Source organism: Argopecten irradians, chromosome 6 (genome assembly GCF_041381155.1).
Source record: "Argopecten irradians isolate NY chromosome 6, Ai_NY, whole genome shotgun sequence".
Lineage (NCBI taxonomy): Eukaryota > Metazoa > Mollusca > Bivalvia > Pectinida > Pectinidae > Argopecten > Argopecten irradians.
The window spans coordinates 40,512,421-40,538,248 of NC_091139.1; the positions used below are offsets into that span (position 1 = coordinate 40,512,421).

At 34.5% G+C, this 25,828-nt stretch overlaps 1 protein-coding gene across 2 annotated transcripts in view; it reads left to right on the top strand.

Moving 5' to 3' along the window:
- The window catches only part of LOC138325885 (regulating synaptic membrane exocytosis protein 2-like), a 77,478-nt gene that overhangs the window by 14,629 nt on the left and 37,021 nt on the right, over positions 1-25,828 (top strand). For both annotated transcript variants that reach the window (XM_069271862.1, XM_069271863.1), the window contains exons 2-6: positions 2,683-2,832; positions 3,090-3,523; positions 6,847-7,066; positions 10,083-10,238; positions 17,307-18,273. In XM_069271862.1, coding sequence (XP_069127963.1) covers positions 2,803-2,832; positions 3,090-3,523; positions 6,847-7,066; positions 10,083-10,238; positions 17,307-18,273 — 1,807 coding nt within the window. In that variant the 5' untranslated portion in view covers positions 2,683-2,802. The remainder of the gene's footprint in view (positions 1-2,682; positions 2,833-3,089; positions 3,524-6,846; positions 7,067-10,082; positions 10,239-17,306; positions 18,274-25,828) is intronic.

Consider the following 25,828-nt stretch of genomic DNA (forward strand, 5'->3'; position numbering starts at 1 on the left):
GCTTATTGGTACCAACAACAGTTGTTATGTCTGATTTGTTATTTAATTAAAGGAAGTAAAATGAAATCAACAGGAGACTGCCTTATCCATTTATATAACCTAATCCAAGTTAATTTCTATTTCGTAACCAGTAACAAATTATGGTTTTGATGTACTTTTTCAGTTTCCTTATAAAAGAACTGATATATTTCCTTCAAAATACAGTTATTACTAATCAATAGTTTAAACCAATACTTGAAGGCTTTGAGAATTTGTTGATTTACTAAGGGGAAACGACAAAGGTCATAATAAACTGGTGCATTAATTACAAATGGATTATGTTACACACAATAATTTTACAAAATTTTTTCAACTTCATCAGCTTTAAAACCCGCCCATATTTCAGAAGCATAATGAAGGAGGACAAACTTATATGTATCAAATAAATGTAATAAAGGTTCTAATAATGAAATTTACTTGGTTATATACAAACTAGACATAAGTATCATCAATGATAATAATATTTATCTACCTTTTACATCTTTTACCTGATCATGATTATATCCTGAATGTTAACATTGATAATGATAATGTGTCCTAGCTTGGCTAACTAGCCTTACTGGAACAAGGACGTTAAGATCCGTCAATCAAACAAGTAAATAATTATCATTTTCTTATATGTATATCTACATATGGGCACGGGTTTTCAAACTAATTATATCACGCCCTTTCCGAGAGAATATTAAAAATAAAGAATATTTTTCTGTAGACGTGGAAAAACAGACGGCAGAGATATTCCTCCTGCTGAAGTAGACTTGATATTACACAGGCAAAATGTGTTCAGGTCAAATACCTGAAAAGAGTTTGTCGATTGATTAGCCTAAAATTCCATTAATTAAACATGATATAAAATAAGTCAATTTTACATGTCAATTTCAGGTGAATTGATTAGACAAAATAACATAGGAGAGAATTTTTATTTGATTTGGTTAACAAATAAAATTTGTTTTGGTGAACAAACCACTTTATTTGTTTTGGTTAACAAACCACTTTATTTGTTTGGGTTAACAAACCACTTTATTTGTTTGGGGTAACAAACCACTTTATTTGTTTTGGTTAACAAACCACTATATTTGTTTTGGTGAACAAACCACTTTATTTGTTTTGGTTAACAAACCAGTATATTTGTTTGGGAAAACAAACCACTATATTTGTTTTGGTTAACAAACCACTTTATTTGTATGTGTTAACAAACCACTTTATTTGTATGTGTTAACAAACCACTTTATTTGTATGTGTTAACAAACCACTTTATTTGTATGTGTTAACAAACCACTTTATTTGTATGTGTTAACAAACCACTTTATTTGTATGTGTTAACAAACCACTTTATTTGTTTGGGTTAACAAACCACTTTATTTGTTTGGGTTAACAAACCACTTTGTTTGTTTGGGAAAACAAACCACTATATTTGTTTTGGTTAACAAATCACTTTATTTATTAGTGTTAACAAACCACTTTATTTGTATGTGTTAACAAACCACTTTATTTGTTTTGGTTAAGAAACCACTTTATTTGTTTGGGTTAACAAACCACTTTATTTGTTTTGGTTAACAAACCACTTTATTTGTTTTGGTTAACAAACCACTTTATTTGTTTGGGTTAACAAACCACTTTATTTGTTTTGGTTAACAAACCACTTTATTTGTTTTGGTTAACAAACCACTTTATTTGTTTGGGTTAACAAACCACTTTATTTGTATGTGTTAACAAACCACTTTATTTGTTTTGGTTAAGAAACCATTTTATTTGTATGTGTTAACAAACCACTTTATTTGTTTTGGTTCACAAACCACTTTATTTGTATGTGTTAACAAACCACTTTATTTGTTTTGGTTAAGAAACCACTTTATTTGTTTGGGTTAACAAACCACTTTATTTGTTTTGGTTAACAAACCACTTTATTTGTTTGGGTTACCAAACCACTTTATTTGTTTGGGTGAACAAACCACTTGATTTATTCGTGTTAACAACCCACTTTATTTGTATGTGTTAACAAACCACTTTATTTATTCGTGTTAACAAACCACTTTATTTGTTTGGGTTAACGAACCACTTTATTTGTTTTAGTTAACAAACCAATTTATTTGTTTGGGTTAACAAACCACTTTATTTGTTTGGGTTAACAAACCACTGAGTGGTCTGCGTAAATCTATGATTTGTTTTCCATATCTACTACTTTCTACTCTCTATTCAGTAATCACCTAATTTTTTCTAATAGTAAAATATGAACATCTATTGGATGATCATGCCATCGGATTTGTTGCTTTGCTTAAGCAAAGATGTATCCGAAAATGTAGGTCCACGTGACTTTTGGAATTACTGAATTTCATTGACAGAAAAAAAATCTACAAAGATCTCTAAAGGGACAGTGTCACATAGTTTATACAGCGAGGTAGTGAAGTCTAATTGTGTTGTGATTGTCCATTGGGATCCTATCAACATATGGTCTTTTTAAACATGTAGTCTTTATACAGAGAGGGTTGTCTAGCTAAGTAGCTAGTCTAGAGGGATGTACGTGTAGTTTTTCATCAATGCCTATAATTTCATAGAAATGCTGAACACGTCTGTTGTACAAACCCACGGACTTTACAACAACCTTGTGTACACAAATATCAAATGTATGTTATTTCTGTCATACAGTGTTAAGTGATTGATCATGGATAACGATTTCTGAGAGGGCATGGCTGAGGTCACAGAGGAAATGTCATAAGGTCAACATGACTTCTGACGTCACAAACCACAAAGGTCATCATAGAGGTTATGGCTGCTAATATAAAAAAAGTTAAAGATGTAAGTATCAATATACAACACTCTTACTTAAAATGTACTAAAACGTGATAAAGACGGTTATCATAAGGATCTGCTCTAGTGAAAAATTTAATTTTTCTGGTATTTTTCATAGGTATCTGGGTTACAGTTGTCATGGAAATAGTGCCGGAGTAAAAAACGATAACAAATTTAGAAAAATAAAGAAAGCAAAAAGCAAATATCAACTTGTTGATTTCCATGATGATGACTCCATCCTTGTTTGTTTGTTGATCGTGCAGGTTCTTCTGCGGAGTAATACAGTGGATGGATACGACAACTCATCGACCAACCAGCATGGGTCTTACAAAAAGCCTACGCCAAAACTATTTGAATGTTACAACAACTTATCATCTAATCCGAGCGCTACATTCAATAAGAATGTGTCTGGGAAATATGATACAACTCTCTCGAAACAATGTTCAAACAGACGTGAATCTCACGAAAAGGTTTCCGCGTCACTCCTCCGGAAGTCCTACAGTACCGAGTCGGATAACGTCTCGGCCTTCAATTTAGTCCAACATGGCGCCAAGTCGGATTCAGATTCCTATGACCTGTCGGCACCTGTCCTACCTACGCCGGATATTTCACACCTGACAGGTGACGAACTGGAGGTGTTAAAAAGAGTGTTCAAAAGAGAGGAAATGTTTGAACGAGATGAAGCAAAGAGACTTATGTAAGTAGCTACAAATGTAACACAGCACATGACATGATACAAACATAATCACTGCCTCTGCCATGATTAGAACCCGGAACCTCTGGGTTACTAGTCTGACGCTCAACTGATCGAGCTAAAGAGAAGTTCTCTCTAGTCGAGCGGTATATTGCGGCTAGTATTCACCATGGTTACATAAACATTATTAGTGCATGTGAACCCGTACGTGTGACAACTACTTGTTGAAAACACAAGGATTTGAGAATTAGTTACAGATAATATAATCATGGACCCACCAGAGTGCCATTTTTAGACGTTTTAGAGGTATAGATAAAAAACCACGATAAAAACCATACTCTACATGGTACTATATACGAGAAGGGTGGCAAGCTCAAAGACTCAAAATTTCTTAACCGCCTACCTTTAGCGGCTATAAAAACACATTTCTAGCACATCATAATAAAAACGGTTACTACTGATGGGAAGAGTGATAATTTTCCTTTCAAAACCATCCTACACATCTATACATAGTGTCGTCATTAAGACGATTTAAGCCCCATTATGACAAACATTACTCTAGCCTCTTGAAAAATCATCTAATTAAAATTCATATTGTCTGTATGGATATGCATGAGCGAGGCTTCCGCTACAATCTCATTGGCCGGCTATAAAAAGTGTCTCTTCTCGGGACGTTGTACATCAATATATGGATTTCGCCGTTACTATTCAAACATATACAACTGCAGCCGGCCAATGAGATCACTGTGGTTAAAAACAGTGCCCCTACCTTATTTTAACAACTAACACAAATAATTAGTTTTTGTGATTAAAATAGAAATTTTCAAATTTTGAATTCTATTTGATATCAAAATGAATAAAATAAAAAGTAAACACATTAAAAACTATACATAAAAATGCCATTACGTAAACGATACATCTTTTTCGTGTCTGTCCAATACATTGTAAACATTGTGCCACGTCAACCGTGGTAAGGAAAAGTCAATATAGATAGGTAGGATCAAACACAAACATACAGAATTAGACATCTTATTCCTGTATATTAACACTATATTTGCCGTTTATATGTGACCAATGAAATAGACCACGATATTCTATGTTGGACGCGGTCATTGAGATCCATAATTAAGACCAGAAAGTAATATTGTCAATCGTCGTAACCAATTTGATAACCATGAGTATCTAAGACAAGTGACGGTAATTTGTTTGTGATTAACTTGGTTGGATTTACAGTTGACGATGTCATTAATGAAGGAATGAGGATAGACGAAGTTATTATTTCCATAAAATTATTGGATAAACGAAACTGGATTAGTGAAATAACCCAAATAAAGAAAGCAATCCCAGCGGAATGGAAAATAAAATTAATCAGTGAAAACTGTAAAAACAGCGGTAAATCATCAAGCAAAATATACCCTGTTTCAAAAAAAATACCCATGCCTCATCGAAATTTCAAGTCTAAAAAATAGAGAAATATATGAGATAGGCATTTCAAACAAATTCATTCTCCCTATTACTAATGAATTATGGAAAAGAGACTTAATATTGAATATACATAACCATCTTTAGATCTCATGAAATTTGTTTTCAGTCAATTAAAAGATAATCAACATAAAAAATATTTAGATGGGAATTATATCATAATATAATACCATCTAAAACACACTTAAAACAATGGAAAATTGAGGAAAATAATCTTTGTAATGTATGTCACGTAGAAGAAAATTATCTTCACTATTTCATTGAATGCAAAGACGAATTTTGGAGTAATATAGAAGAATCAATTAATTCATTTGGATACACAGTAAATTTGAAGAAATTAAAAAATATCATAACTGGATATAAAATTAATCGATCAGCACACTACGAAACCAATATATTGTTAACATTAATAGGATACTCAATTTATAAGGCATTTCATACCAGTGATCAAAAACGTAAAAATGTTAATGTAAAAACAATATTTGAAAACGAACTAAGGGTCTTAAGTCATACAACAAAAATCGCACGGAATGGACTGCTTAAATGATTTAGTTATATTAATTTATTAGAGAACATTGTAACTATATATATACTTATGAAGGGGGATATTTGACCCTCTAACTTCTACCTACATCAGGCCTTGATTAATACAGTGTATGTACATACAATGTAATGTTATATTTATATGTAACACAAATTAATATGCCATGAGTAGAATGTTGAGGGAAGTGCAATCTGTCGGTAGGGGATCGTCCAATCACTCTTGCACTTCGCCCATCATTTTTACTGGATGATTTTCTTAACTCCGTAATCATACTTTTCATATCATATTAGCCGAATATGGCAAGATCTACCATTGGCCACATTGTATTAAAATGTCACATAGAAATGAAATAAAAGAACGACGAAAAGCACTATGATGAAAAAAGGCTAAGACAGAAAAGCAAATTTTCAAGGTCAACACATCGAAACATTTAACAATACAAAAGGGGGTAAATGAGAGAAAAAAAGATAAAAAATAGTGGAAATATTGTATGTAAGGTACATATTTGTGTATAGAGTAACTTAGTTGGTTTTAAGCATGGAAGTATGTGTTTATGTATGAGTAGGTATGAACTCTGGATATAAACGCGAGATATATAGAAAACATGAGTGAAAGTGAAAAAAGAGAATATTGAAAAGAATAATATGTGTATGACGTAATTGCTAATGAAAGGGTTGAATTGAAAAGAAAAAAATAGTAGTAAAAGAAGATACCAATAAAAAGTTTGAGTTAACTAGTTTATTAGATCTGAAAGTGACGGGAGAAGAGTCTTAATCATATGCAAAAAGGGTGCGAATGACGGACGAATGTATTGGTAACTAGGGTTTGGACAAATACGATGCTGACACTGAAAAACGTCTGACATGTCTGATGTCTCATCTCTGAGTGCTAAAAAACAAACTTGGTGGGATTTCTGTTGGAAAGTTAAACACAAAATATACAGCCAGTTACATACAAAATTCTCTTCATTGTACTCAAATGTATGCACAATCCATTAATTGATAACACACAGATAGCATTCCTTTCATTTTATCCGTAGATGGGCTTTCTTGGTGGCACAATTTTTCTCTCTATGATAAAATTCTTTCCTTAAAAGTTAAAACATGGTGCGCAGAAATTCGGGTGAAATAAGGACTTGTTTCATATTTGATTTAAAAAGTACATAAATGCTCCCGAGAAGCATTTTCGCGTAGTAAAATTGGCCAACTAACGTTTTCTTAACAGTATTTCTGGTGTATTGATGATATGATTCAGGAAAACGATTTAAGATAAATGAAATATGATGTGTGTTTACATACAGGGAGATGGAACGCCGACTCGATACCTATGAAAGGGCTGTAAGACAGCAGGCCAGTGGGAAAGGAAAGCTTAAGTATATCGATCTCAGTCTGTGTCGGCTGTGTCACGAGACAAAGTTCGCGGACGGAATTTGTGGAAGGGTTTGTCACGACTGTCGAAGGAGGGTATGTGTCAGGTGTGGCTCCTCGGCGGCTCCGCATTGGAATCCACGGAAACAGAAGGTAGGTACATGTGGTACCAATTGGTTAAACATCACCTGTGGTAATAAATAGTGCCGTAGGTAGGTCAGTCACCACATATGGCATTAAGTGGCGTCCTTTTAGATAAAGGCAAATATATATTAACTGTGACACCATTAAAGCCACATAATACGTAACAATCAACAAAAAGTTAGATTCGACCCCGATATTGTTAGTATTTGAAGATGTAGTTAAAATTTAGTTTTATCAAAAAATGTTTATACTGATTTCTTAATAACTTAATAGCGCGGCATGTTCATCCTATAGTCTACTCAATCACTGTCCAAATTCTACATTGTATATATTGATATATTGAAAGCAAAATGAGATATGTTTGAATGTTTGAGCAATAAGACGTGTCTATTGATAGGGAAGTACTATGGGTAGTATAGTACATTTTTGTATATGAAATGTATTTAGAATATTCTGGTGGATTTGAACTGCTATGTTATAACAGTACTTTTATTTCTAATTATTTTGGTCCTTATTACAGTTATTCTAGCATCTTAGGGCGTAAAATGGCATCGCCGTTTGTAACGACACATCTCATTGGCTGAAATGTTAGTGAAGTGTTAACAAAAATAGGCCTACAATTAAAGTTGATTTCTGCAAAAATTTGAAATGAAGATGAAATTTGAAGGATTAGTTGAAATGTCGGTGGAACCGTCTTCAACACAAACGGTATGCATTTACTACATCAGGAAAGTGTTTTAATAATCCACTTTGAGGCCAATACAAAATGACAGTAACATATATTAGGTTGATTGGGATTAGATCTGCTTTTGGTATAGTTTAATATGTAAAGAATCTGTTGAATCTAATGATGATTTACAGGCATTTCAGCATTGGAATGCCTTCCGATATATCCTTTTTGCGTGATATAATTATAAACAAGAATCAATGTTTGTGCTTTTGTTAAGTCAATTCCGATCAAACAACTGGAAAACAAAAACAGCTGGGAGTAGTACATGCAGTAAACAATCGTAAGCATGGTGGTATGATTATTTGCTGATTAGAAACCAATACGAAACGAACCTGCTGTGCGTGTTTTACTGAAACGTACATTTATTTACATATTTTATCGAAATTTACCTGCAGCTCAACAAAAGTAAGTTCTGTTTGACTGTACCAGGGATGTGATATAATGTAAAATATCACTCGATTTACCGGGGACAAAACATTAAAGTCATTTCCGGTTTCACATCGATTTGTCCTCTGGGAAGTATCCAAATCTTGAATAAAAGAACATTGAATGGAACATTAAAATATGATATTCGTGATTTGAATCCTTCCCAGCGAAACAATGACAATTAACCCCGATAATAACTATTTATGTACATATCACTGGGTCTTTTGAATTTCTTTAACAAGCTTGGATAAGAATTAAGTAGACTTCTATTGGAACCGTCATGAAGGGTATCCTAACTGTAAATACTGTTCCAGTGATACAATTGTAAATCTTCCTTTTTAACGCATTTCTATTTTCACTTATGTCCTTCTTGGTATCGCCACATGTCTAGTATTGAGTTGAAAGTGTTTCCCTGTATGAGAAGTTCCCGGATCTGTCCACTTGCCGCGAGACACGCCCTAGTTACCCTGCGAGTTCCACAGTTGTTCATTGTTTTTGGCAATGTGCTCCAGTGGACAACACGTACCCCAGAACACTTACGCAGTTGGTATTAATGTACTACCTTTGCTATACTTCAATAAGCTTAGTAGCTTCATAACTTCTGTTCACCTTCCTGTCGCACAAGCCTTTTCATGAAATCCTTTCTGTCATCTGTAATAAATCTTTGGAATGCACTTACTGATGAAATCAAAATCAGTCCCTCAATAACAAAACTTAAAATTCATTAACTCATTCCTTTGCTGTCCTAAATCATCCTATTACAACAGAACTATTACTTTTTGGCAACAATGATTTAACCAATGGCGAAAATTCCTTGATTTTTACATATGTCCAACAATTCATTATCAGCTCCAAGAGATTCGATTGATTCCATGATTCATTTCTGTAGTTATCGTTTCACAGTTGTATTTATTTAAAGTGAACAATGGCATTGGCAATCTCTCTTCTTCTTTTCCCCTTTTCATCTCTTCATTTCCTAACACCTAAATTTCATATTCATTCTTCCACTTAATTGCCGTGCAGAACTGATGAGTCTATTATGGAGACGGATTAATATAAGTGTAAAGCACTTGTTTCTGAATCCATTTCATGTTATATCTATTTGATTGTTTTTGTATTCTGTGACTTAAAGTGAATGAATAAAATAAAGTTTATATTAATAAGCTTAGTTATGCTTTCGGAGGAACCCTTCTTGAAATGATCCAAGTTATTTATATCTTTTTAAAGGACTCTTCCTGAAATGATCTTAGCTATTTATATCTTTCCCGAAGTAGTCTTCCTGAAATGATTTTAGGTATATACATGTACAGAGTATATCTTTTCTAAAATGCTCGATCATTGCTTTGATTTCTTCTACAAGAAGACCGTCCTTAGATTACATGATAAATGGATTAGATATGAAACAAAACTAACACTGAACAAACCACAATCGTATAAACATTGGAAAATAGTGAGGGCGGACTTTTAATAAAAGATTCAGAAGAAAAATGTCATGAAATAATGCATAAAATTTCGTTTGTGTTTAGATCGCTTACAAAAATGACGCTCTTAAAGAAATCAATTTGATGCACATCAATCTTGTTGGCCTGAAGTGGCTGGTTTAATATCAATAACAAAAGTCCTTTCTATCTGTATAGTGTTTGAGGTCGGGTCCGAATCAATCAGACGCCGGAAGCCGGCCGGCACATGTTAGTATAGACGTGTTTTAAAATGGTGTTAGCGACCGTTCATTTTACGACAACTTAATGATTTGGTAATGACAGTAATGTATATAGTCTCATCATCGTAATTAAATACAGCGATTGAGACGACGCTGTAGGGTTGGTGAGGCAAGTGTTCCAAACCTTATGTTTGGTTATCTTTCCACAGAATGTCCGAGGGAAGTGGAGGTGTAATATATGTCAACTCAAACTGGAATTTGTATGTCAGAGCGGGAAATGGTTTCCTGGCAACAGGTCGGCGTCCATGGTGAACCAAATCAGGAATAAGATCCAGTTACAGGACGTAGACACCTCCGATACAGACGTAAGTATACAGCCATAACTTCATGTTACAGTTACAGGACGTAGGCACTCGGATACAGGTGTAAGTATACAGTTATAACGTCATATTACAGTTACAGGACGTAGACACCTCCGATACAGACGTAAGTATACAGTCATAACATCATGTTACAGTAACAGGACTCGGACACCCCGATACAGATGTAAGTATACAGTCATAACGTCATGTTACTGTTACAGAACTTAAACACCTCTGATACAGATATAAGTATAGGCCTACAGTCATAACGTCATGTTACAGTTATAGGACGTAGACAACTCCGATACAGATGTAAGTATACAGTCATAACGACATGTTACAGTTACAGGACGAAGACACTTCCGATACAGACGTAAGTATACAGCCATAACATCATGTTACAGTTACAGGACGTAGACACCTCCGATACAGATGTAAGTATACAGTCATAACGTCATGTTACAGTTACAGGACTTAGACACCTCCGATACAGACGTAAGTATACAGTCATAACGACATGTTACAGTTACAGGACGAAGACACTTCCGATACAGACGTAAGTATACAGCCATAACATCATGTTACAGTTACAGGACGTAGACACCTCCGATACAGATATAAGTATACAGTCATAACGTCATGTTACAGTTACAAGACGTAGACACTCGGATACAGATGTAAGTATACAGTTATAACGACATGTTACAGTTACAGGACTTAGACACTCCGATACAGACGTAAGTATACAGCCATAACATCATGTTACAGTTACAGGACTTAGACAACTCCGATACAGATATAAGTATACAGTCATAACGTCATGTTACAGTTACAGGACTTAGATACCTCCGATACAGATGTAAGTACAAAGTCATAACGTCATATTACAGTTACAGGACGTAGACACCTCCGATACAGATGTAAGTATACAGTCATAACGACATGTTACAGTTACAGGACGTAGACACCTCTGATACAGACGTAAGTATACAGCCATAACGTCATGTCGCAGTTACGGAACTTAAACACTTCGATACAGACTTAAGTATACAGTTATAACGTCATATTACAGTTACAGGACGTAGACACCTCCGATACAGACGTAAGTATACAGCCATAACGTCATGTTACAGTTACAGGACGTAGGCACTCGGATACAGATGTAAGTATACAGTTATAACGTCATGTTATGGTTAAGGACTTTGACACTCCGACACAGATGTAAGTATACAGTCATAACGTCATGTTACAATTACAGGACGTAGACACTCCGATACAGACTTAAGTATACAGTTATAACGTCATGTTACAGTTACAGGACTTAGACACCTCCGATACAGATGTAAGTATACAGTCATAACGTCATGTTATAGTTAAGGACTTCGACACTCCGATACAGATGTACGTATACAGTCATAACGTCATGTTACAGTTACAGGACTTAGACACTCCGATACAGATGTAAGTATACAGCCATAATGTCATGTTACAGTAACAGGACTCGGACACCCCGATACAGATGTAAGTATACAGTCATAACGTCATGTTACTGTTACAGAACTTAAACACCTCTGATACAGATGTAAGTATACAGTCATAACGTCATGTTACAGGACTTAGACACCGATACAGACGTAAGTATACAGCCATGACGTCCTGTTACAGTTACAGGGCGTAGACACCTCCGATACAGACGTAAGTATACAGTCATAACGTTATGTTACAGTTACAGGACTTAGACACACCGATACAGACGTAAGTATACAGTCATAACATCATGTTACAGTTACAAAACTTGGACACCTCTGATACAGACGTAAGTATGCAGTCATAACGTCATGTTACAGGACTTAGACACCGATACAGACGTAAGTATACAGCCATGACGTCCTGTTACAGTTACAGGACGTAGACACTCGGATACAGACGTAAGTATGCAGTCATAACGTCATGTTACAGTTACAGGACGTAGACACTCGGATACAGACGTAAGTATGCAGTCATAACGTCATGTTACAGTAATAGTACTTAGACAACTCCGTAACAGACGTAAGTATGCAGTCATAACGTCATGTTATAGTAACAGGACTTAGACACCTCCGATAGAGACGTCATAATGGTCACGTTTTCGGTGTCATTATACCGTCATATACTTCACTTTGTCTTAGTCAGTTTATATAGTAGAAGTAAATGACAAGTAAATGTAAATATACAGCCATAACTTCATGTTTCTGATACATGTACAGATGTTAGTATACAGTCATAACGTCATGTTTCTGATACAGATGTTATTATACAGTCATAACGTCATGTTTCTGATACAGATGTAAGTATACAGTCATAACGTCATGTTTCTGATACAGATGTAAGTATACAGTCATAACGTCATGTTTCTGATACAGATGTTAGTATACAGTCATAACGTCATGTTTCTGATACAGATGTTAGTATACAGTCATAACGTCATGTTTCTGATACAGATGTAAGTATACAGTCATAACGTCATGTTTCTGATACAGATGTAAGTATACAGTCATCACGTCATGTTTCTGATACAGATGTAAGTATACAGTCATAACGTCATGTTTCTGATACAGATGTAAGTATACAGTCATAACGTCATGTTTCTGATACAGATGTTAGTATACAGTCATAACGTCATGTTTCTGATACAGATGTATGTATACAGTCATAACGTCATGTTTCTGATACAGATGTATGTATACAGTCATAACGTCATGTTTCTGATACAGATGTAAGTATACAGTCATAACGTCATGTTTCTGATACAGATGTTAGTATACAGTCATTTAAGGATTGAATCTTGCTTGGGTCGATTTCATGGGGTGATAAATTGAGTTGCTCTTGAAACAAATTGAATGAACTCTGAAATTCAATCCTTATATATCAATTCAATCGTATAAGATTTTTGTTGATTTTTGTTTAAAAAAAAAATCTTGTTTCTGGGCTTGTGCAAGTCTACGACGAGAGACAAAAGAAAATAGTGCGTCATTAGAATACAACTAATTAAAAATAAATAGCGCATATATTACAATTTATTATACATTTATTTAGAAAGCAACTTTATCATCAATGTAATCCAGATGAAACATAAAACATTTACAATAGATTTAGAAGTGATTGCAAAAATCGTCCGCAGAAGATGCGGAAGGATAATGTCTAGACTGTGTGATACGGTTGTCTCCCGCTTCGATTCAAAATGGAGTCATCGTAACGTGATGGGAACGGAAAGGTTCTAGTGGTTTATGTAGCCTTTAGCCTTGACACAAGTTAAACAACTGATTAAAGGTAAATCAACACTCAATGACTTTTATATAGTATTTCATGATTTGTTTGTAACTGAGACTGTAACGTAGTTTCGACACACGTCACACGGGACATGGCACATTTCATTTATTTTGCTTCGGAAGGCAATGTTGCTGACTCGAACGATACACAAGAGTCACGGAGTCAGTAAAACGAGAATTCATAAAAATGCTTTTAAAATGTAGAAAACTGTCCGTAATATTTGCAATTTGTTTTTAAACCACTGCTGTTTAGATCTAGGCCTAATCTAGGAGGAATTCTTCGGCAAAAGTAGGTTTAGATAAAATATTTTCTTGCGCGAAAACTGATGTTAAGATACCCAAGCTCATATCCAAGTTCATGAGCAAATGAAACCGGATTTTTAAGTAGTTTTATTGAGTCAAACTTCAGTGAAAATTGAAATATAACGTCATGTTTCTGATACAGATGTAAGAATACAGTCATAACGTCATGTTTCTGATACAGATGTAAGTATACAGTCATTACGTCATGTTTCTGATACAGATGTAAGTATACAGTCATAACGTCATGTTTCTGATACAGATGTAGCTATACAGTCATAACGTCATGTTTCTGATACAGATGTAACTATACAGTCATAACGTCATGTTTCTGATACAGATGTAACTATACAGCCATTGCTTTAGTACCTATAGAATCATATTTTTTTCTGCTTTAGGGATGGTGTGGTGAAAAGTGATGACGAACTTTTTTTCTCATGTAGATTTTTGGAAATAGGATATCATACCATAGTTGAACATGGACTTAAGTAATATGGTGGTTTGCTTGATTTTGAAATATTAGGAATCAGATTTCTATTTAAACAATGCAAAAGTTTATATTTTATTGTAACTAAAGCCAATAATTTAGCGTGTCATTAAAAGACAATCCACATGCCATCAAAACAAGAAGACAGAGTTTTAGGTGATTTTGGAGAACTGCGGTATCACACGTTGTCCTTCTGTCGCTCCATCATATTGTCGGGCTAATTTTGTCACATGCATGTGGTGTTGTCGCTCTGTATGAAATAAATGTTACTGTATAGTAGTTTTGTGCTTCGCAGAGTGCAATAAATCTAATACAACATTGGTGATTAAGGAGTAACACATAAAAACATAAAATGTGACAAGAAATATTAATGAATCTCCATTGATTTTCTAAACAAGCCATGTTGGTATGGTGAGCGACAGTCCGTGTAAGCACCGCCATTTATAGAGACCAGCTGGCTGACGGTTGATTGACAGAATGTTGTAGTTATACGTACGTAATTGGACCTCTCTGTAGCTAATTTATAGGCGGTGTATATCGCCTCATGTGATAACTATATGTATCCGATCGATCTATTGATTCGGGTAATTAGGGGGACAGATTACTCGCGCGCCTTACTCAATCTGTGGTTTGTTAAATCACTGACTCCAGGCATCCATACCGCCGTATCCAAACCTAATGTACTGCGTGTTATTTGAATATTTATTTCATGAAAGTATAACGACCTGGCTCCGATATCTATAATTCATAGCCACATCATATGTTTGCAATGTAATTACTTGTTTAAAATTACAAACGTAATCGTCCCTCTAACATTATCAATTAGAATCAACGGCACAAATTCAGAACCTAACAGCGACAGAAGACATCGCGGCGAATCGATGGATAAGAACGCTGTATTACCTTACCTTATGATAAGTATACCGCGGCTAATGGATAAGCACACTGTTTTATTTTTGCGAACCCCCCCCCCCCTTTTTTTTTAAAATTAAATTTGTTGGAACTGAAAATAAACAATAATTTTCTTATTATAATAATTTTCTTATTATAACAATAAACCCTGTACATTACCTAAAGTCTCTATTGTCAGGTTTTACATGTTATAAGGTTTGATAAAATATCTTTTTAAATAGGTTGTAATTTTATTGTTATCTGACAATGTGTATATATAGACATTGGCGCCACTTTTCTTTGTTCTAAAGGATAATTAATATATATGACACCCGCTTGTGTGCATGGACGTGTGCGATCGATCATGATAATTCACTTACCAACATTATCGACAGGTATATACGTGTATCATCGCTAATGATGCTTCACCGCTTTAATATGTCATTGATATTATAGATCCATTGCAAAACATGGGACGCTTGGAAAGAACTAAGAAACCAGTACAAATCATTCCTCAACTTTATTGCAGCAAAACCCAGAAAAGATTCATTAAAACAGTTAAACAAAATTGGTGTAAGCCGGCAATGACCATGCATGTGAATCCGTCAGGCTCTCTGAATTGATGAATCAAATTCTCTCTGTTTTGTTGAAAAAAGAACATTATTGGTTTCTTTCCTGTTTTCGAACTATTGGTTTTGTCGCCTTCGCTTGAACTCCAGGTGTCTGGAACTAAAATGAAAAGATAAAGAAATTGAAAATAGACTCCGGAGTCCGGAACTTGACGTGATGTCAGTCATGTCAGCCCTGGTTGATCATGTCTTAAGTCGTCTATCTGCTGGATTAGGTGTTTTAACTACATATGTACATGTACTTTACAGCCGACTACGTAGAGACAAGGGTGTGATAATTACATATAATGAACATACAGGGTATGACACACCTGGGCTGACATGTGCCAGCAGCACTGATGTATAGCGGATATATCAACAATACTCGTTAAATGGACAGCTTTTAAAAATAGAATTGCCAGCTGTTAGAGCCATAACTTCAGTCGTTTTATTCACAACAATTTTAAGTACTGTGATTTGATTTTTGATAACGCGGTGTAAACAGTGCAAATATATTATGGTCACGATCGATATGCTTTCGTGAACGATCGTCCACGCGATATATATGTGAGCTGAAAGGAAAGCCTTGTAAGTAAACAAAGACAAAATAATGACAAAAAAAACTGAATAAAGGGCAAAATATGTGACTTTATAAGGCCGAATGATGCCCCCTAGTAATGGCTAACCATTGCCCATGCCAAGACAGAAATTCATGCAACTGCAATATCATAACTGCCACATTTACTGGTGAATTAAGCCCCCACCCACCCACCCCGAGTCCAAATTTGATTCTGTTCCTTGAAGCGGCGAATCAAGTCCCTTTGTAAAGGCGAAATACGTCATTTGTAACGGTCAACTGTCTCTCTAATAAAGGGCCATTGTCGCCTGCTAACTGACAACTGGTTCATGAACGAACAAGGCGACACTGTTTAAATCGAATTCCACACCGTCTGAGTGATGAGACACATTGGGTATAAGACATGAAATGGCCTCCTCAACTACAAAATTTGAGAATTGTCAGTCCAATCACAATTTTCTACTTAGCTTGGTCAAACTAATTGCTCGACAGAAAATCGTTTGTGTATAGATTATGTCCTTCATAAAGCGAGGGAAGGAAACTGACGGATTTACCGCTGTTTTGTGAATTATGATTGATAAATTGGGATGTCGAGGAACTGTCACGTCTGGCGTTCTTTCGTCAATGACATAGACTTTATAGGGTGTTGCACCGTTTACATACATGTAAAGTGTCTGGGGGATGTATAGTATTTGGCTTTACTATCGATTTGGATTTCATTGATTACAGATTATATACCACGCTATCCTCATTTGCCTTTTCTCCTGGTGCTGCTATCAGTCTCAGTCGTGGCTCTGTCACCGCCGCTCTATACACCTATCATGGCGTTATCATCTTTCCTAACTCGCAGTTGTTTATCAGTTCTCTCCATTCTAGTTTGTGTATTTTCTTCTTTTACAGAATCAAACAAGTGTAGATTCTTCGTCGTGTTTCGATGCATCAGAACCTTGTCATGATCTTGGAAAATTAAGCAAATCTATCGCCATGAACGGAAGTGGGTCCAAAAACCTGCAAAACCGGAATAGGCGACGGAGTGGTTCCTTCCTACCTCGTTCGTCGCCTTCCGACAACGATAGTGAAACAGACGATTCCGTGGAACGCGCACGAACGCATGCCAAACAAAAAAGAGCTCAAAGGCGCAACAGTTCACGGCGAAAGTCTCTCAAACAAAGACAACTATTAACGGATGTTCAGGATCAGGATTCTATATATAATGGTGACATCACTTCCGGTTATGTTGTGAATGGCGGAAATATTAGCCCCTGTGCTCACGTTCATTCTATGCAACGTCTCAATGTGTCGACTGATCACAATGCTAGTGTCCGCCGTCATTCGGACGAATCCGTCCACAGTGGGTCCGTGTCTGTGTATTTCAAGCCCGACGACCCGCAGACGGAATTACCACAACGGAATAGAAAAGGAGGCTTCATACAATCAAACCCCAATAATTATTATTTCACACCTTTGCAAGCTGATCACCATCGTGATTCGTGGAATTACGGTGTCCAGCGCCCACAAAGTCCACCTCTAATAAGTCCCGGCCATCGTATGTCCATTCCTGGATATGGAACGAGGTCTTCACACAACACACTGACAGTTGATGACAGGAACAGTCCGAGTGAGCGTCGGCGACACTCGCATAATATTTCCAAATCCGGCGGTCATGGTTTTAAGTCCGAGCGAAAACGATTTTCTGTAGATCAGCCATTACCAGCACATAAAGTGAAACAAACGTATCTAATGCCGCCGGAGAGTCCCGGGAGTCGTTGTCGAAGGTGGTCGTCCGATTCCGGATCGTCCCGACGATCTTCGGGGAACAATGAGACGGCGGAAAGTACCGACTATAATGAGGATGTTAAAGGCCAAGGTAAGCTATTTAAAGTAATGAATTAGAATGTAGAATTTAAATGACAAATCCTATTACCGCTTTCAGAAAGTTAGGAAATGAGTGTTGGATGGTCAAAGTGGGACAAGGTTAAGGTTGAATTGGTTATGGTGTAATGCGTGATAAGGACGTTGGGTTTGAATTGCTCAAATTGGAAGTAAAATAGAAATGTGGTTACTATAACGTATGATTCGAAGTAGAATAAGTAAGTACTAAATAATTAATTGTTTTGTCTTTGGGAGGTTTCTAGATGACAGGTGAACTTATATGTGTTTGTGATTATAGTTATGCAAAGTTAATGAAAATATGGAATGCAAATCAACTTTAATTTTGTGTTGAAAATGTTTTCATTTTCTTTGTGGGAATTAGTTCTTTCATGATATTTTTAATAGAATGAAACCAATCTTTAGATGAACAAGAAATAATTAGGTTTAAAACTGCCAGTACGGTATTGATGGGTTCCCCGTCCTTGTGCTCAATATTCATTCTCCTCTAGCTTGTATTATGTTTGTGTGTACTTTGCTTTGTTATATATGTTACTAGCTTTACGCTTGTACCATCCTTATCAAGCAGCTCGAATTATAAATTATAATTAAATTATAACTGTATCGTATTCTTATTCAAACCCATAATATTTGCAAAATGATCATAGTTGCTACATCGCCTCCGGAGCATAAGCGATACACAGGCAATATGTCTTCAGGTAAATTTGACCTGAAAAAATCTTGACTTTAAATTTACCTGAAATTCACATGAATTTCTCCTGAAATTGAGGTCAATTATTCAGGTCAATTTCATATGAATTTCATGTCAATTTCGGGTCAGGATTTTGACCTGAAATGACTTTTTTGCTCTTTTCAGGTAAATTTGACCTGAAAAATTTCAGCTGAAATTGACCTGAAATTGACCTGAATTTACCTGAATTTACCTGAAGACATATTGCCTGTGTACTCATCATTAGTGCCATGAACTTTATTTTCGGGACGCAATTATTTATTTCAATACTTTAGCTGAAATTGTTCAATAGTGATAAGGGTGTAAAGTAAGTAACCTCTGTAATCGAAGAAAAACACTACTTCGTCTGCTCCTGATTTTGATAGAGAAGAATTACCATTTGTCAGCAGTGGGACATCTTTAATTGACAATTAATTGCTTATGCTGCAAGTATGGTATAACAAGAATCCGATAACAGGAAAGCAATACAACCAATGAGGTATATTTGCAATAACGTATGATTGAGCGCAAATTTGCAGGAATCCATTTTGATATGTTAATCTGCGGACACATTCTTATAATGAGTCCTATAGAATGATAAACTATGAACTGGTCGTAGTATGTGATCTTTATCATTGTAGATCGATGCTGAAACACGTGGTATCTACCTGTACAATTAGACAATCTAGACGCATGTAACTGGATTGATATTGGGAAACTGTGAATCAGTATCGCAAATTTATCCGATGAACGCTATATATATTTATGTATTCAAATGACTATAGAGATTTTTTCTCGGTTTAATCAAACTTCGATTCATAATTGTTTTTCAAAACAAATCAATGTTTATATACGGTTGACCTTGTTTCAAAGGTGTTGCTTTCAAATTGTCGACACTTAATTGGGTATATGGTACATTTCTACCATTCTTAAGGATATAAATCGTATGTCATATTCTTGAGAATCTATAGGAAGTCTTAACGGCCAAAATCAATAATATTGAATAAAAATTAGTGGATTTGACGTCTTGTGTACGGTATTAAGGATTTATATGGCTAATAGTTACACTTATATGTAATGCTGATGATTTAGACCATATTGTAATTAGAGGTTGTACAATTAACTTTACCTATAATGTTGTGGATTTTATTTTCTGTTCCAATGGAATGTTGAATATGTCTTACATTAATCCCTGATTATGGTACAGAAGATTTTTACCCCTAAATGGTAGAACATGTCTTAGATTAGTCCTTGATTATTGTACAGACGATTTATATTCTTGAATTGTTGAATATGTCTAACATTAATACCTGATTATTGTAGAGACGATTTATACCCCTAAATGGTTGAATATGCCAAACATTAATTCCTGATTATTATAGAGACGATTTATACCTCTGAATGGTTGAATATGTCAAACATTAATCCCTGGTTATTGTACAGAAGATTTATACCCCTGAATGGTTGAATATGTCAAACATTAATCCCTGGTTATTGCACAGACGATTTATACATCTGAATGGTTGAATATGTCAAGCATTAATCCCTGGTTATTGTACGGACGATTTATACCACTGGATGGTTGAATATGTCTAAAATTAGATTCCTGATTATTGTACAGACGATTTATACCACTGAATGGTTGAATATGTCAAGCATTAATCCCTGGTTATTGTACAGACGATTTATACCCCTGAATGGTTGAATATGTCAAACATTAATCCCTGGTTATTGCACAGACGATTTATACCCCTGAATGGTTGAATATGTCTAACACTAATCCCTGGTTATTGCACAGACGATTTATACCCCTGAATTGTTGAATATGTCAAGCATTAATCCCTGATTATTGTACAGACGATTTATACCCCTGAATGGTTGAATATGTCTAAAATTATATTCCTGATTATTGTACAGACGAATTATACCCCTGAATGGTTGAATATGTCAAACATTAATCCCTGATTATTGTACAGACGATTTATACCTCTGAATGGTTGAATATGTCTAAGATTAATCCCTGATTATTGTACTGACGATTTATACCTCTGAATGGTTGAATATGTCAAGCATTAATTCCTGGTTATTGTACAGACGATTTATACCTCTGAATGGTTGAATGTGTCTAAAATTAGATTCCTGATTATTGTACAGACGAATCATACCCCTGAATGGTTGAATATGTCTAACATTAATCCCTGATTATTGTACAGACGATTTATACCCCTGAATGGTTGAATATGTCTAACACTAATCCCTGGTTATTGCACAGACGATTTATACCTCTGAATGGTTGAATATGTCTAAAATTAGATTCCTGATTATCATACAGGCGATTTATACCCCTGAATGGTTGAATATGTCAAGCATTAATCCCTGATTATTGTACAGACGATTTATACCCCTGAATGGTTGAATATGTCAAACATTAATCCCTGGTTATTGCACAGACGATTTATACCTCTGAATGGTTGAATATGTCAAACATTAATCCCTGGTCATTGTACAGACGATTTATACCACTGGATGGTTGAATATGTCTAAAATTAGATTCCTGATTATTGTACAGACAAATTATACCCCTGAACGGTTGAATATGTCTAAGAGTAATCCCTGATTATTGTACAGACGATTTATACCTTTGAATGGTTGAATATGTCTAAGATTAATCCCTGATTATCATACAGACGATTTATACCCCTAAATGGTTGAATATGTCAAACATTAATCCCTGATTATCATACAGACGATTTATACCCCTAAATGGTTGAATATGTCAATCATTAATCCCTGATTATTGTACAGACGATTTATACCCCTGAATGTTTGAATATGTCTAAAATTAGAATCCTGATTATCATACAGACGATTTATACCCCTGAATGGTTGAATATATCAAACATTAATCCCTGATTATTGTACAGACGATTTATACCCCTGAATGGTTGAATATGTCTAAAATTCGATTCCTGATTATTGTACGGACGACTTATACCCCTGAATGGTTGAATCCCTGTGTACAGGGAAAAAGATTGAATATATGTTACGATAAAACCTATTTTTAATCACGACACATTATTGATGTTTTTGTCTCGTTTTTTAATAACCATAAACATTATTTTATACTCTTCTTATTTTTTAATATATCATTCTTGATTCATTAAATACGTCAATATGTACTTTAAATTTGCCAGGATTGACGTCATCAGGTGTAACCCTTTCTACCTAAACAGAAAACAAAACTTGATATCGCATTTTTATGACATCCCTATCATCAGGAGAGATATAACGGCAAAACAACACAATATCCTCCGGAACAACAGCCTGATTTTATTTATAATAGAATTACATTCTATATATATAATGTAGATCAGTATTTAGACCGATCTTCTCATCACGGATTACTAACTATATCCACTTATTGTTACCTAGGGTTAACATTAATCACAGGTATAGATATTTTCTTTTATATATTGAAGTGTTGACAATGTCGGACCAGCACATGTCACGGATAGCGACGAGATCGATATCCATATCCCCACACATACTGTTGCCTAGGAGAAGTACAGAATCCCTATAAGGCTCGACTGACGGTATACACGGAGTCGACTCATCCCTATAGTGTTAGAGAAATCACGTTTTGTAGCTATAAAGAAGTTAAGCCAGTCCCTCTTTCTTCTAAGAGTTTTATATTTAGATTTTCCCCGGGAAATGCTAATAGGACTTGTTGTTACAGTCAAGGTTTGATAACAACTCTCTGTAAAGTATAAAGTTTTCGTTGTTTAGAAAATGTCGCTGTTTACGTGGATGATATGGTACCACAAATGTTAAAAAATAATGAATATCGTGTAAAATATTGTTGTAACTGCAGCTCATGAAACAAATAACATATATCTCTACGAAGTGTTTGAAGATTTTAAAACACGACAGAAATTACATTCTATATTATTAGGTAATAACGTATTACGAAGTGATGTTGGGAGTTACACTCTATATTATTAGGTTATATTGTATAACGAAAAGATGTTGGGAGTTACTCTCTATATTATTAGGGTATATTGTATTACGAAGTGATGTTGGGAGTACACACTATATTATTAGGTTATATTGTATTTCGAAGTGATGTTTTATTAGGTTATATTGTATTACGAAGTGATGTTGGGAGTTACACTCTATATTATTAGGTTATATTGTATTACGAAGTGATGTTGGGAGTTACACTCTATATTATTAGGTTATATTGTATTACGAAGTGATGTTGGGAGTTACACTCTATATTATTAGGTTATATTGTATTTCGAAGTGATGTTGGGAGTTACACTCTATATTATTTTGTTATATTGTATTACGAAGTGATGTTGGGATGTTGAGAGTTACACTCTATATCATTAGAGTATATTGTATTACGAAGTGATGTTGGGAGTTACATTCTATATTATTAGGTTATATTGTATTACGAAGTGATGTTGGGAGTTACACTCTATATTATTAGGTTATATTGTATTACGAAGTGATGTTGGGAGTTACACTCTATATTATTAGGTTATATTGTATTACGAAGTGATGTTGGGAGTTACATTCTATATTATTAGGTTATATTGTATTACGAAGTGATGTTGGGAGTTACACTCTATATTATTAGGTTATATTGTATTACGAAGTGATGTTGGGAGTTACATTCTATATTATTAGGTTATATTGTATTACGAAGTGATGTTGGGAGTTACATTCTATATTATTAGGTTATATTGTATTTACGAAGTGATGTTGGGAGTTACACTCTATATTATTAGGTTATATTGTATTCCGAAGTGATGTTGGGAGTTACACTCTATATTATTAGGTTATATTGTATTACGAAGTGATGTTGGGAGTTACACTCTATATTATTAGGTTATATTGTATTACGAAAGTGATGTTGGGAGTTACACTCTATATTATTTTAGGTTATATTGTATTACGAAGTGATGTTGGGAGTTACACTCTATATTATTAGGTTATATTGTATTACGAAGTGATGTTGGGAGTTACACTCTATATTATTTTGTTATATTGTATTACGAAGTGATGTTGGGAGTTACATTCTATATCATTAGGTTATATTGTATTACGAAGTGATGTTGGGAGTTACACTCTATATTATTAGGTTATATTGTATTACGATATGTGATGTTGGGAGTTACACTCTATATTATTAGGTTATATTGTATTACGAAGTGATGTTGGGAGTTACACCTATATATTATTAGGTTATATTGTATTACGAAGTGATGTTGGGAGTTAACATCTATATTATTAGGTTATATTGTATTACGAAGTGGTTGGGATGTTGGAGTTACATCTATATATTAGGTTATATTGTATTACGAAGTGATGTTGGGAGTTACATTCTATATTATTAGGTTATATTGTATTACGAAGTGATGTTGGGAGTTACACTCTATATTATTAGGTTATATTGTATTACGAAGTGATGTTGGGATGTTGAGAGTTACACTCTATATTATTAGGGTATATTGTATTACGAAGTGATGTTGGGAGTTACACTCTATATTATTAGGTTATATTGTATTACGAAGTGATGTTGGGAGTTACACTCTATATTATTTTGTTATATTGTATTACGAAGTGATGTTGGGATGTTGAGAGTTACACTCTATATTATTAGAGTATATTGTATTACGAAGTGATGTTGGGAGTTACACTCTATATTATTAGGTTATATTGTATTACGAAGTGATGTTGGGAGTTACACTCTATATTATTAGGTTATATTGTATTACGAAGTGATGTTGGGAGTTACACTCTATATTATTAGGTTATATTGTATTACGAAGTGATGTTGGGAGTTACACTCTATATTATTAGGTTATATTGTATTACGAAGTGATGTTGGAGTTACATCTATATTATCAGGTTATATTGTATTACGAAGTGATGTTGGGAGTTACACTCTATATTATTAGGTTATATTGTATTTCGAAGTGATGTTGGGAGTTACACTCTATATTATTTTGTTATATTGTATTTCGAAGTGATGTTGGGAGTTACACTCTATATTATTTTGTTATATTGTATTACGAAGTGATGTTGGGATGTTGAGAGTTACACTCTATATTATTAGGGTATATTGTATTACGAAGTGATGTTGGGAGTTACACTCTATATTATTAGGTTATATTGTATTACGAAGTGATGTTGGGAGTTACATTCTATATCATTAGGTTATATTGTATTACGAAGTGATGTTGGGAGTTACACTCTATATTATTAGGTTATATTGTATTACGAAGTGTGATGTTGGGAGTTACACTCTATATTATTAGGTTATATTGTATTACGAAGTGATGTTGGGAGTTACACTCTATATTATTAGGTTATATTGTATTACGAAGTGATGTTGGGAGTTACATTCTATATTATTAGGTTATATTGTATTACGATGTGATGTTGGGAGTTACACTCTATATTATTAGGTTATATTGTATTACGAAGTGATGTTGGGATGTTGAGAGTTACACTCTATATTATTAGGTTATATTGTATTACGAAGTGATGTTGGGAGTTACACTCTATATTATTAGGTTATATTGTATTACGAAGTGATGTTGGGAGTTACACTCTATATTATTAGGTTATATTGTATTACGAAGTGATGTTAGGAGTTACATTCTATATTATTAGGTTATATTGTATTACGAAGTGATGTTTTATTAGGTTATATTGTATTACGAAGTGATGTTGGGATGTTGAGAGTTACACTCTATATTATTAGGGTATATTGTATTACGAAGTGATGTTGGGAGTTACACTCTATATTATT